This window comes from Ambystoma mexicanum, chromosome 2p, assembly GCF_040938575.1.
Source record: "Ambystoma mexicanum isolate Mex_15411 chromosome 2p, UKY_AmexF1_1, whole genome shotgun sequence".
Classification (NCBI taxonomy): domain Eukaryota; kingdom Metazoa; phylum Chordata; class Amphibia; order Caudata; family Ambystomatidae; genus Ambystoma; species Ambystoma mexicanum.
This window is the reverse complement of record NC_090923.1, coordinates 228,583,448-228,597,097: the sequence shown is the minus strand read 5'-3', so window position 1 is coordinate 228,597,097 and position 13,650 is coordinate 228,583,448. Positions and strand designations below refer to the sequence as shown.

At 49.2% G+C, this 13,650-nt stretch overlaps 1 protein-coding gene across 7 annotated transcripts in view; it reads left to right on the top strand.

The window, feature by feature from the left end:
• Positions 1-13,650, top strand: part of ITPR1 (inositol 1,4,5-trisphosphate receptor type 1) — a 3,145,915-nt gene that overhangs the window by 1,115,513 nt on the left and 2,016,752 nt on the right. For all 7 annotated transcript variants that reach the window (XM_069643506.1, XM_069643503.1, XM_069643505.1 and 4 more), the window contains one exon: positions 12,107-12,161. In XM_069643506.1, the coding sequence (XP_069499607.1) occupies positions 12,107-12,161 (55 nt within the window). The remainder of the gene's footprint in view (positions 1-12,106; positions 12,162-13,650) is intronic.

The following is a 13,650-nucleotide window of genomic DNA, read 5'->3' as shown; positions in this document are numbered from 1 at the left end:
GTGTGATACCGATCCCGGTACACCTTTAGAAAGAATTTATGATTAGAATTCATGCAAATTGTGTTTACAGCAGTAGGGACTTTCTTGTTATAAAAATACTTTTGTCAAGGCAGACAGAATCAGAGAACACTTATGGACAGAAATTCACAAGTCCATAGGCCAGAGATAGTGTCAAGAGGAACCAGGTTGCGGTTGTCGAGGATCACACGGTCGGTCAGTTCACGATTCCGCCTAGCCAGGAGTACTTGGATATTGTCGATGGAGGAAGCAAAAGTTATAAGAAGGAGGGATGATCCTACAAGCCTTGTCGGAGGAGAAAAAGGGATTCACCAGATTTCCTCAAGCAGAACAGAGTACCTTATTCAATGAAGAAGCTAGTGCCACGGCAGCTGTTCCTAGTAGTTTCCTGCAGACCCACTGTTCCTGGAGCTTTGGCAAGAAGGAGAACGTCTGGAGGGGTATGCACCACACAGGGCTGAGGCCGGCAGCAGCGATGGTGAATAAAAGATGCGCTCCTTAAAAACAGGAGAGGCTCTTCAGGTGGCTATCCGGACCACTACAGCAGTGTGCAGCGATTTCGACCACGAAGAGGATCCTCTGGCTGTAGAAGATGAGCTGGTTATCCCCACCCGGCTCAAGGGAAGAAGACTCTGGACTGGATCTTCTATGGTCGTCGAAGGGTAGATAGCTCAGGACTGCAGCAGGGCTTCGCCAGGACAGGATAGTTGCAGCAGCCGACTTCTTCTCCGCTTCTCTTCGGTTCCTTCTAGTTCCAGTGGCAACTCTGACTTCCAAACCCAAGAGTCCTGCCTTTTATGCGAAAATCCCCCATTCACACAGCCTGGCTGTCAATCACGCTGCAGGGGGGTTGTCCAGCCCGGACAACCACCTCAGCCAATCATGGCAAAGTGCGACTTGGGTTTCCTAGGATCCCCTGTGCAGGGGGTGACTACACCCTCCCTCACATTCAGCCCACCTAGACACCCAGGCACCTAGAGGAGGTATTCTTGGCAGAAGCCCGCCAAAAGACAGTGAACAAAGAAGGCAAACCTGGTTTACCGCGCAAAGTAAAACACAAGAAGGTCTTTAACAAAAAGAAATGGCGAACAAAACCCGACCGGAGCCAAAAGAAAAAGTATTTGGTCAAGCGGGTTGAAGTATGAGGCTAATATAATAGCCTACAGTAATACCAGGTTTATATAGTATAATCGCAGTAGAAAAGTTAGGGTAGATCACTACCACCAGCCAAGTCTAAATGTTAAAAGAGCGAAACAATGCTCTAGGAGGTACAGATTAAAAAGGGCTAAGGATTAACCCCTTCCAGTACTCCATGTAAAATGGTGTGTACTGGATCTGTGGTTAAATGACTAAGTAAAGTTAATGGCAATTTTACCCTTTTCTGGGGGACAGTAAATGGAGTCGGTGGGAAGTCTAAAAGACAACCCTGTGTCACTGCACTGCCGGTGCTGTGTAACACACAAAAGAAGGGGGCTACTGAAGTGGTGTACTCCAGAGCCCACAATCACAAAAACAGATGAAATACACATGGCAAAACATGGGTAAGAGTGGGGGGAAAGCTCACACTCTTACCAAGTGGAAAAAAATAAACTCCAGAAATCCAGGAAAGCTTCTGAAGGACTCACTAGGGTAAGGGAAATTAGCCATTGAATAAGAATTCTCCCTAACACCTGACAGGACCATCTGCTCTCATTGGCGCATTCCGAGGAAAGCCACCTTACTTGCTCTCCTAATCGGAGGGTCGGTCATGCAATTCTTACAGGGTTTGTGTAACTAATTACTCATACGTCCTGTCCCCTTTCCTCCATCCTTGGTGGCGTCACCCAACACGGGGATGGTACCAGAACCTTTCGCAGTGAATAATTTAGCTTTCCCTTTAAATTGAGTACAGCACGCAGGGCGTGGCCCGGGGAACGCCTCCTAGACCCCGTTCTCCGGCGCCTCACTGCAGTCCCTTTTTCTGCATGGCTGGTGTCGGATCTTGCAGCTAGGCACAGAGATTTTTTCATCTTTCCGCATGCTCCCTGGTATTTGTTTTTTTAATCATCTTCATCTCCCTTGGGGCCTTGCCACCTCTAGCACATATCACCTGCAGGAGGCTTCACGAGAGATGTGCATCCTGCGATCGCTCATTCCCCGCCTCGGACCCCCTTGCGCTCTGTCTTGACTGTCTTGGGCCTGACCACCGCTTGGACATGTGCTTGGCCTGCAGTGCTCCGTCACTGGGCCTTGAAGAATCCTCTTTCCCGTTGGAGGGAGATCTTCCATTCTCCTCCTCTGGGACATTTGAAAGAGTTTGTCCCCAGGACCCCACGCCAAGACAAGGTAGGTCCTTTGTTTAACAAGGCTCCTCAGCACAGAGACTCCTTCCCCGGGGTTTCTAGTGGGAAGGCGGGACCTTGCATTCTGGTTCTGGCAGACAGAGGCCGGAAAGCTACCGGCTCCCAAGCCGAGAGGCCCAGTAGCTCTTCCGGGCGGTCCACGGAGGGACAAGTCAGTTTGTTGTCTTTTCTGCCCAGGGGGCAAAGGACCGCTGTGTTACCTCTTAGAAGAAGTCAGTTGGAAGCACGATCCAAAACATCTACCAGTTCAATAGCTGAGGATGCCCAGCCTACCGGAGCCACCTCCTAGGTCGTTTTGCAGGGCTGATGGCTCAGTCTACCAGAGCCTTCTCCAATATTGACCCTCTTGCCTCAGAGTCTGGAAGCCTTCCAGGTCTGAGCCAGCATGCCAGGCCCAAAGATGGCAGACGAGCACATAGGACCTGCAAGGCCAGCGGTCATCTTGGATTCGGATTCCGGTCTTCTCCCGGGTCCTTCACACACAGAGTGGGCCCTGCAAGAAGGTTCCAGTCCTATTCCTTCGGGAAGCGGCGGCAAACCCTATGGTACAGGTGGATGGTATCAGCAGGGTTACATCTACCCCTTGCAGCCTTCCACGCCCCAGGCTCATAGATGCCTCGATCAGAAAAGAAGGTTCAGTGCAGCTAAGGGCCAGACACCTCATGATCGGGTGGCGTGCGAGGATCGCTTCTTTGAGCGCTTCCTCCTTATACGCGCCCCACAGAGGATGGGACTCCTCGAGGGCATCGGCAAGGAGGTGATCGGACAGGTCATGCCTTATAGGTCTCTGCCTCCTTCTCCGGTTCCTCCGACATTGTCAGTGCTGCAGCCCGTTCCTTTTTCAGTCTAGGCTCTGCTGGTACTTCAGAACCCTTCTCCTCCTCCTGTACCACAGACACCTCCCCTTCAGTCCTCTATAGATCCACAGCTACCTGTGGGTTCAGATCAGGAGGGGCCCCCTCTGTCCCTTGTCTCCCAGGACCTGGACTCCCCTCTGTCTGGAAAGGGGGGAGGGGCTATGGCCAAGACGACGCCCGGACGAGGAGCATTCAGCATCAGTGAAGGCACTTCATGACCATCTTCAGGGTCTTGCAGAGTTCTTGGGGGTCCCCCAGCCAGAACAGGACCCCCAGGAGTCTGGGTTGTTGGCAGAGGTTCTGGCCGGGCGTGCTACAAGTCATTTTGGGCATTCCCCTTCAGACTGATGTCCTGCAAGTGGTGAGGAAGGTCTGGGAGAAGCCCAGGGCCAATGCCCTGATAATCAAGAAATTGGATGACTGGCTCAGGATTTTGGATAGGGGAACTAGTCGACCTGGCCTCTCACCCTCCGCCGCACTCTTCAGTGGTGTCAGCGATTACCTTGTATTACAAACAAGCTTCTTCAGCAGGGGCTGCTTCCAGTTGTCTTTCCAAGGAGGACAAGGCCCTTGAGTCTTTTGGCAAGCGTTGCTACCTCAACTCCGGGCTGCTCATGCGGCAGGCCGCAGCGAACCAGAAGCTTCATGTCCTTCACTACCAGCCGCATTGGAAATTTCGGCTGTTAGCGATTATGTTGTACCACTTAGAGTACAAGGTGCTGCCTTTCGACCTCAGTTCGACCCCTTGTGTGTTAAAGCTAATGCGGTGGCTGGTCTCCTCTGCCTGGAGGGCCATCATTTGTACCCCTATCTGGGCGACTGGCTGGTGAGGGCCAGCTCGCCCGAGTGGGTGATGCACTCCTGCCAACGGCTGGCGGGTGTTCTTCACCAACTGGGGTTCTCCCTCAACCAGATTAAGTCGCAACTGACTCCCGCCCAGGCCCTGGTGTTCCTTGTAGTGTTCTGGGACAGAGCCGTCACAGGTTATTCCCCACTCCTGAGAGGCTGCTTTCCCTTTGCAGGGCATTAGGGCACATTCTGGACAATTCGACCACTTCAGCATGGTAATTATAGCACCTTCTGGGCCTGATGGCGTCTTGTGTGCTCACGATTCAGCACACCAGCCTCAAAATGAGGGGCCTCCAGCTCCACCTGGAGGCCAGTTGGGACCAGGAAACGGGGTCACAGTCGTACAGGATTCCAATTCCCCTGTCCTTCCTCCCGGATCTTTGCTGGTGGCTGATGGACTGCAATGTGACAGTGGGGACCCCCCTTTACCCTACCAGAGTATGTCCCCTTTACCCTATTAAGAGTCCTCTCTGGTGGTGAGGACGGATTTCTCACTTACGAGCTGGGGGAGTGGGGGCTACTCAGGAGGGTTACTCCATTCATGGTGCATGGTCCAGGCCAGAGTCCCTCTTGCATATCAATCTGCTTGAGCTCAGGGTGGTGGGTCTGGCTCTCAGGGCCTTTCTGCAACTCAAGAGCAAGGCAGTTCTGGTATGGACCTACAATTCCACGACAATGTTTGACTTGAACAAGCAGGGTGGCTCTCGTTTCTCCCCCATGCATGGAGCTGGTGTCAATCTGGGAATGGGCAATGTCAGAGGGGATATGGATTGCCTCAGTCATCTCCTGGGGGACCAGAATGCGGAAGCGGATTAGCACAGCCGCATGGGTTTCAACACCTACGAATGGGAGTTAAACATCAACTGTTTGTTGCCCCTGTACCAGAGATGAGGATTTCCGAATCTGGACTTATTCGCATCTCCTCTGCATTCCAAGTGCCCCCAGTTGCTTCGTTGGCAGGACTGGGGGGTCTCTGGGGGATGTTTTCCAGCTCTGCTGGCATGGCCACAGGTGCTTTGGATTTCCTCCTCCTTCTTTGCTCCAGCAGAGACACTGCAACTTTCGGGTGTTGGTGGGTTGCAGCCTAATCCTGATTGCCCCCCACTGGACGTTGAGGGCTTGGTTCTTGGATCTGCTGCAGTTATGATCCTAGGGGCTTGTCCACCTTCCGATCCCCAGCAGGGGCTTCCTGCAGCATCAGGGCAGGGCAGGGCAGTGGAGCACCCGGACGCAGCCAGGCGGACCCTAGCGGCCTGGTTTCTGACCAGCTGTGACGGCACCCCGCTCCATTCTCGGAGGACAACTCGGACATCATACAGGAGGCTGTCTTTGTGATCTCAGTACAAGAGCGAGTGACTAGATTTTGCCACTGGACTCACGACAAGGTGCTGGACTTGCTCCCTGGACGACGTGCTGGCCTTTTCCACACATCTGGCCTTTTCCGGCTTTCAGGTCGATACCTGCCGCATGTATCTGGTGGCCATTGGGGCCTACAAGAATTCCCCAGAGCATGTAATTTTCCGCAGCCAACCGGGTGGTTAAGGCCTGCTTCAAAGGGTTATCCAGGCTGTTTCCTCTGGTACATAGGCTGCATTCGGTCTGGGACCTTAATGTGGTTCTTGCGGCCTTGCAGCGCAATCCCTTCGAGCAGATGGCCTCGTGAACATCTGGCTGGTGACACTGAAGGCCGTGCTACTGGTGGCACTCATTTCAGCGTGCAGGGCCAGCGAGCTGCAGGCTCTGTCGTCATGCGAGCCCTTCACATTTCATAACAAGTTTATCTTGCGCACTCATACAAACTTCCTGCCTAGGGCGGTCTCTCCATTCTATTTGAATAAGGAAATCTGCCTGTGGGGTGTTCTTTCCAAACTGCAGTCAGATGCTGAAAGGGCTTCATATCCCTTGGACCTCAAGAGAGTACTCAAGTTCCGTCTGTTTCCGCCGAAATCCTTCAGGAAGTCTCAGGTGTTGTTAATCACTTTTTGGAGGCACGTCTCCCCGCACCCAGGCTTCCAAAGCTTCTATTGCTCAATGGATGATCAAGGCCATCTCTTCAACGTATATGTCCATGAGCAAGCCGTTTCCCGCCGGAATTAATGCCCATGCGGTCAAAGCTAAAGCCACGGCGGTCGCCTTTTAAAGACCTGTTGCTTGGAATGTCATCAGCAGGACGTCTACTTGGGCTGCGCCGTCTAAGTTTTGTAAGCATTATTTCCTGGACACCAGCTCCAGGAGGGATGCAGAGTTCTGTCAGGTGGTTCTAAAGAACCCGTTTGCTTCTAAAGTGTGAGACGCGTTGTTGCAGCGGTTCCATGTCATTTCAGCGTGGGATGTTTTTTCGTGGGTTTTTTTTACCGCTATTTCTTTTTCGAAAAAACCCATTGAATTATTATTTTTTTTTTTTTGGGGTGGGCCCAATCCCCCCACTTAATAAAAAAATCGATGGGTTTTAAAAAAAAAATAATTCGGGGGGATTGGGTCCTCTGACGTATTCCATATCTATGACAGGTAATAACTACAGCTGTGCTGCTTGGGAAACTTTTTTCTGCGTCTTGCGTCGATGACGTCGCTGCGCCATCGTCGAGGACCTCCTCCGACGTCATCCGATGTGATGAGTAGAATGCACGGCGCCCGCAGCCTCCGTTCCGTTTTTTCCACGAACGTGTTGCTTCGTGAATCTCGGTTAACGCCTCGAATCTTTGGAGTTATGTTCTTCTCGGTTCTTCGAACCTGTTCGTTTTTGTGAGTAGTTCCTTCGTGTGAAGATGTCTTCTACTTCGTCTTCGACCCCGCGTCCCGGCTTCAAGAAGTGTGGGGAGTGTGGGTCCAAGATGTCGGTGACTGACTCGCACGACACCTGCCTCTGGAGCTACGGGAGGCCCACGACACGGATGACTGCCAGTCGCTCACGTCCAAACCAAAGCCTTAGATGAACGTAAGAAGTTGTCGGTAGGTCGGGTGTCCAAGCCCCGGAAGTCTTCCAGGTCCTCTTCTGAGGACTCTGCCCGGCACGTCGCTTACCCCTCCAGCCGTGCGACGCCGGAGGAATGGGCTTCCTTCTGGAAGAAAATGCTGGCGATTCTCGAGTCGCAGGGTACTAAGCCGTCCGCGCCCCCGAGTGGGGTCGGCCGTGAAAGGTCGAGAGACACCGCTCGCAAGAGTGGTCGGCACGAGTCACGGGAGAGGTCCCGTTCGGATAAGGGGACTCGTTCTCGACGTACCCGTTCCAGCTCCCGGTTCTCGACGCGTTCAAGACCGTGTGCACCTGTGATGTCTTCGAGGAAGACATCGACGTCTGAGGCGTCGACAGGCTTTCTCGAGGCTCTGGCTCCGAGGAAGTCGTCAAAGCTGTCGACGCTCAGGTCGTCGAAGGACACGCTTGGAGCTCCGGCTTCGAGGACTGTGTCGATGCTGGCGGCGCTGCACCTGACGTTGATGCCGATTTACTCGACGCCGATCCTCTCGGCGCCGATGCCTGTTCTCTCGATGCCGGCGCCGAATCACTCGACGCCCTCGACGCCTTTCGAGGCCGGGGTGTCGGAGGTACCCCCTAAGAAGGCTCTGGTTAAGAGCAATGACTCTCGGGTGCCTTCTTTTCACCACCTGGAATATATTTCGGAGGTGGATGAGGATTCTGATGGCCTGGTTCCTAGTCAGGTTCAAGATGAAATGGTCTCGGGCCATAGTCAGTTTGACGATTTGAGGCAGTCACTGCATGATGCCAGTGGACTGGACACCTCTCCGGAGGTGGAGTTTTGTAGGCCTGAGCCTGGCTCTCGTGCCGATTCCTCGTACCGGCGCCTTATGGCTAGTGTTTCCGAGTACTTGGTATGGTCTGCTCCCCCAGGGGAGTTTGTGCAGGATGATCTCATGGACATTCTTGATGTTGGTCCCCAAACTGACCCGGTACTGCCGTTTCATATGGCTCTACAGAGAAGGGTGGCGGCTGCTTGTACTGCTCCGGAGAGTCTTCCGGCGGTGGGCAGGTCCTTGTCGCGAAAATACCATCCAGCCAGTAGCGACCCCTGCTACTTGACCAGGCACCCCACTCCGGAGAGTTTGGTGGTGCAGGCGGCCCCGGCGAAGCAGGCGTCGTACCCTACCATCCCTCCTGATAGGGACGACAAACGTTTTGATGGCTGGGCGAAGAAAGTGTTTTCTTCTGGTGGTATGGCGCTTCAAGCGGCCAACTCCATTTGTGCCTTGTCTCGTTTCACACACACTCTGTGGAACTGTGTTGCGTTAGCGGCTGAACATATTCCCGAAGGGGACGAACAGGATAGTTTCCTTGCTATGGTCCAGGATGGTAAGGATGCCATGTGTGAGTCCGTTCAGTCGGGTTTAGACATGGCTGAATGTGTCAGCAGGTCCATGGCGGCAAGCACCGTGATACGCCGGAAAGGAGGAGAGATCAGTGCTAGCAGTCAAAAGTGTGGAGAAACCAGGGGGGAGAGTGAATGCAATTGCAGAAGTCAGGCAGTAACACATAATGTTGCAAGCCAGGATACAAGATGGGAACAGCATGATTAAGGGCCACCATGAGTACAAGATGCAAAGGAAGTTCAGCATGAGAGTTGAGAAAGGGTGACACACCGTGATTGAATGAAGTCCATAAATGTCAAATCCAGCATTGGCCACATTACGGTGATGGTGAAACCAGAATTTAACAGGACAGACTCCTGCAGAAGTAAGCTTGAGAGGGTTGAGGGGGAAGCAGGGTAGAAGAATCAAGCAAAACAGGCTACACCTGTGTGCGAGTATGGTGGGGCACAAGGGAACATCATAAATACACAGTTCTACTTTTCACCTTTTACTTTCTCACAGTTCACCACAGACTTCCCTCCGCTGGCCCCGAGCCTGCCTCTCTTTCCACATTCACTTTCTCACTTGATCACACGTCTGCACAGACTTCCCTCTGCCGGGCTAGAGCCTGTCTTTCTTTCCGTGGGGTTCCTGTTCCCATGTTTTGTCTTGCGTTACTTGTAACTTGTAACTTGTTACTTGTAGTTTCTTATTCTCTTTAGTTTGCCCTCTTGGCCTCTTTCAAAGTTCATATACTTTGCCCTCTTGGCATATTCGGAATGCACATGCTTTGCTTTTCACTTATTCAACTTTCTTTCGGGATTGTGGTTACTTTCTTGCCTTTGGTTCCCTTTGTAATACATCCCAACTTAGAACATTTCACAGAGACTTTTGAATGTTCAATTTCGCCATGCAGGACAACTGTGGTACTTTGTATCCTTTCCTTTTACAATTCACCAATTGTCCTTTCCGTTATGCGTTTTATCGGCACGCACAGCTTTAAACTTGTTGGTTACAGTTACTTTAGCTTTTAACACAAACCAGTGTTTTGTTGCCTTCGATAACTCGGTCGTGTTAATTTGACTTCTTTTGTCAACTCCTTTCATGCAGCAATCTAGGCTGTTACCAACGCCTCCTCTGCTCCTCTCCAACTCAATTGTACACCCGGGAGGGTCATCGGCTGCTTCCCAGCATCTTAAAGGTTTCTCTCTTCTGTTTACTCTGTTTCAGTCTTGGAATGATTACGGCTTCCCAAAAGTGTGAAATCCTCGCCTGGCTCTTTTTTTCTTCGCAACTGCCGATCAGCCCCTTTGCCTTCCAACTTCCATAGCCTGGTTTGCATCAGCCCCGTACCCAGTTCCTTCTCGTACCCAGCCTCGCTCAGAGTGTGCCTGTGCGTGCCACCTTTTATCCTGACAGGGAGTGTTAATAAATAGAGTGTGTAGTTAGGATTATGTTCCGGACTCTGCCTGGCCTCATTACAGGGACAGAGCCCTTGCGAGTTAGTAGAGGTAATTGTTCTGTTCTCATTCCTCATTTTCCTTGGCTCAATAGTGTTGTCAATTTAAAGTAGGGAGGGATTATGGGAGTTGTAGTTTCCCATAAAATAAGCTGGCATAGGGTTTAGATGAGTTGTGGAAAAAGGGGGATACCATATCTCACCATCGGGTGCTTCTTCTCCACCCCCATAGGATCATGTTGGGATCCAAAAGCGATGGCCTTTCCCTGGCCATCTGAGTGCAGGATCCCCGGGACTAAATTGTGAAACACCCTCTGGCTTTTCACAGTACTTTCGTTTGAACCCCTTCATTCCTGTTCTATTAGAGTGCTTACCCTTAAGGTGATGTTTCCTCGTTGCCTTCACTTCTGGAAGACTGGCATGTGTGCTCCAGGTGCTATACCCCAAACCCCCTATTTTGTTTTCAGCAAAGAGAAGGAGACTTTGAGAGTGAGAACCTATTTTCTTCCAAAATGTCATCGTAAATGTTCATCTCTCAAAAGATCCTTCTTCCTCTGCCGCTGCTTCAACCTTTCACAGAAGAGGAATGATTCCATCAGCTGGACCTGATGCAGCCTCAGCTACTACGTCTCTTGGATGAGATTGTCTAGGAAAGATGACAAGCTTTTCGTTGGTTATGCTGATGCTTGTGCTGGCAGCGCTGTGGCCAAGCCGACTTTGTCAAGGTGGTTCATTCTCTGATTTATGATCTGGCTGACAAGGATGTGCTGTGGCTGCAAATTCTGCCCCGCAGAAGGGAGTTCCTGTCCTGGATATCTGCCAGGCGGAAGCGTGGGCGTCCATGCACATATCTATTATGCATTACAGCTTTGATGCCCTTTCATGCCAGGGCACTAGTTTTGGTATGGCGGTCCTCCCGAGTTTTCTGTTCTATTTGGTGTCCTTGCTCGCCTCCCTCCTCCAGATTGTCATACTGCTTTGGGAGTCTATCATAGATGAGAAATCCATGGTAGGAAGGAATCCAATAGAAGAATAAACTACTTAACCCTTGGTTATGTTCTTTCTGATGGATCGTCCTCCAACGGATTCCTCATCGCATTCACTGCCTGCCCCTCTGTGCTGATAGCTTGTATACCATTGGTTCCATAGTGCCTCAACCTCTGAGTGCTAGGAAAAGAAAGGGTGGAACTAAGGCCACTGGGCGTGGCTCCTCAATAGATACTGCCCATGTCAGGCGTAATGAGGCATTGGACGGAGACATACGCGGAGCTGCGCTGCTCCCCCTTGCAACAGAAACTTTCTTGAACAGCTGCACTGTGGATAGGATATCATAGGTGAGGAATCCTGTGGGGGAGGATCATCTGAATAAAGATTACCAAGAGGTAGGTCATTTCTTTCCCTGGAAGCCAGACCCCACACACACCCACCTCACCTTCTGCATAGGTTTTACTCTTGCTCCGTCTACTTTCTACAATACTGGTTATATCACTTTGTTGAAATAGCTTGATTTTCTCAAAATAGTATGTTTTTTACTTTGTTTTACACATAAAACCTTTTGAAACTCACAATAAATAAAATAACTTTTACATCTTCACACTAATTAACCAGTTTACATGTTCATTTTATGTAAGGAGCCTCTTGTTTTACAGACCTTTTGGTTTTTGAACAACTTCATTGGATAGATGCCTGGGACCCCAGCACTTTGTTACTCTATACCCGCTCCCTTCTAGTGATATCAAAAAGATGGAAGCCTTTGCCTAAGGGAGACCGCTTGCATGCAAGACCACACTTGTGCACACTGGCTTCTTTTCCTCAGTCAATTTTCTGCTTGAACCAGTTGTATTGTTTTTTTATGACACTGGCTGATGTAGCCCTTCTGAATCTTTTTCCAAAAGTGGCAGCTGCTTGTGTGGCTGGCCTTCAGTATATTTGTGAGTTTGGAAACACCATTGCATAGTTTCCAACTATATTTTAAAAGTGTACATAGAAATCGAACCACAATGCTTCAGGCACATTTTTGTGTGGGTTTGACTAATGTAGACTATGGTGTCATTAGAAAGACGGAGTGTGTCCAGGTTTGACCTTCTGGCTCTCTTTTCCAAAATTTGTATTTTTGAATGTTCAAATTCTTAGATAGGCGAGTTAGTTTTAGTTTGGGTTAAGGACGTGGCCTCCGCCCAGTTTATGTTGCTTTAAAGTCACATTGGTAGTGAGAGATCCACTGCACCCTAGATTGCTATGCAAACCCTCTCATTAATACTGATCCTTATCTGTTTTAGGAGCTCTGGACTTCGAACACATTGAAGAACAGGCTGAAGGTATCTTCGGAGGAAGGAAAGTATCTTCTGTGGCGTGTTTGCAATGCTCAATGGTCTTAAGATTGCAAGGAAACTTGGAATGGCAGTAAAAAAGAGAATCCATGAAAATGTGCTTATGCATCATCCTAAACAGTTTTCTTTTCAAGAAAGCATAAACTGCCTGGTAGCAGCAGTAGCAGTTTCTTGATGAGCCGACCAAGCATTCTTTTGCAGGTTGATCTAGTCTGTCTTTGTTGCATTTAACTTTTTTTAACTTCTCTTTATTTGGTATCCATTAATACATTCCCAAACCATTTATATTGTCTTATTGTGGCTCTAAACCTTTATAAATACGATCTGAGCTTAGGATCAATGTTGAAGGTGCTTGAATACATGGAAAATTACCCAAATATTTTACAGATAGTTTGTTGCCATTTTTTCCATTTTCAATATCAAACCAAATCCATGTTTAGGTAACCTATTATTGGCCTAACTGAAAATATTCTACTTAGATGGTAGTTTCATTAGCATTCAAAGTCCCAGGCACATCTTTGTCAGATTGTTCATGTGATACATGAGCTACCAAGAAAATCTCGCACAGCTGAACATCGCTTTTTCATTCGAGAAAGACAAGGGATTCTCCCATTTAAATCACCATTGACTGCTATAAGAAAGTATGCTAGAATACAGTCCTGAATGAGCCTTTTAGATAAAGGCCTGTTGAATTAAAAGGAAACACACACATCTTGTAGATCGGCACGGGTGATCAGTTACTGAAAATGGCATTTGTGTATATAACGGCGTAGAGAGGCAGTCGAGAAGTTATGATTATTTACAGTAATGTTTTCACTTTCTTATTGTTAACCAGACTGTCTCCATGTCCCCTAGAACTCTGCTGCTGACATTGGAGTATTGGTAGTTTCCATAATGGGCCCAGTTACCCTAGGCCTGGTAGAAAACATACGGGAATCAATATATAAATTTACTTGAGCATGAAATCATGCAGTATCCTGAAGCAAATTTGTTGTAGCTGGTGGTGTACTTCTGCTCCAATAGATTGCTATTAGTCTGTGGGCCAATGCAAATAGTAAGCCAGCCAGTTTCTTCACACCAGTTGGGACTTCTTTGGTATAACCCAGTTTGCCAACCCATTTGGGAAGATTAATATCTATATCCAATATTTCAATATAAATAACAAATAGCCACCCAGTATGGAAGCTTGATCCATACTGCCATGTTATATGAATAAAGCCTGCATATTTATGTTGGCATCTTGGGCAGAGACAACTGTAGGTTAAATGTACTATTAAGATACACAATTGTTTTATGCACATATATTTGTCGACGAGGCATCCTCCAATAGCATGTGCAATCAAAGCTCCCATTTCTTACTGGAATGTGCACCAGGTGATGGTTTTAGCATGATATTTTTGAAGTATAGACATGAAGTTAACTTAATTTCATCTTGTGCCAAAATGTTTGTGCAATGACGTTAAAAAAATGTATTTTCGGAAAAGTACAAAAAT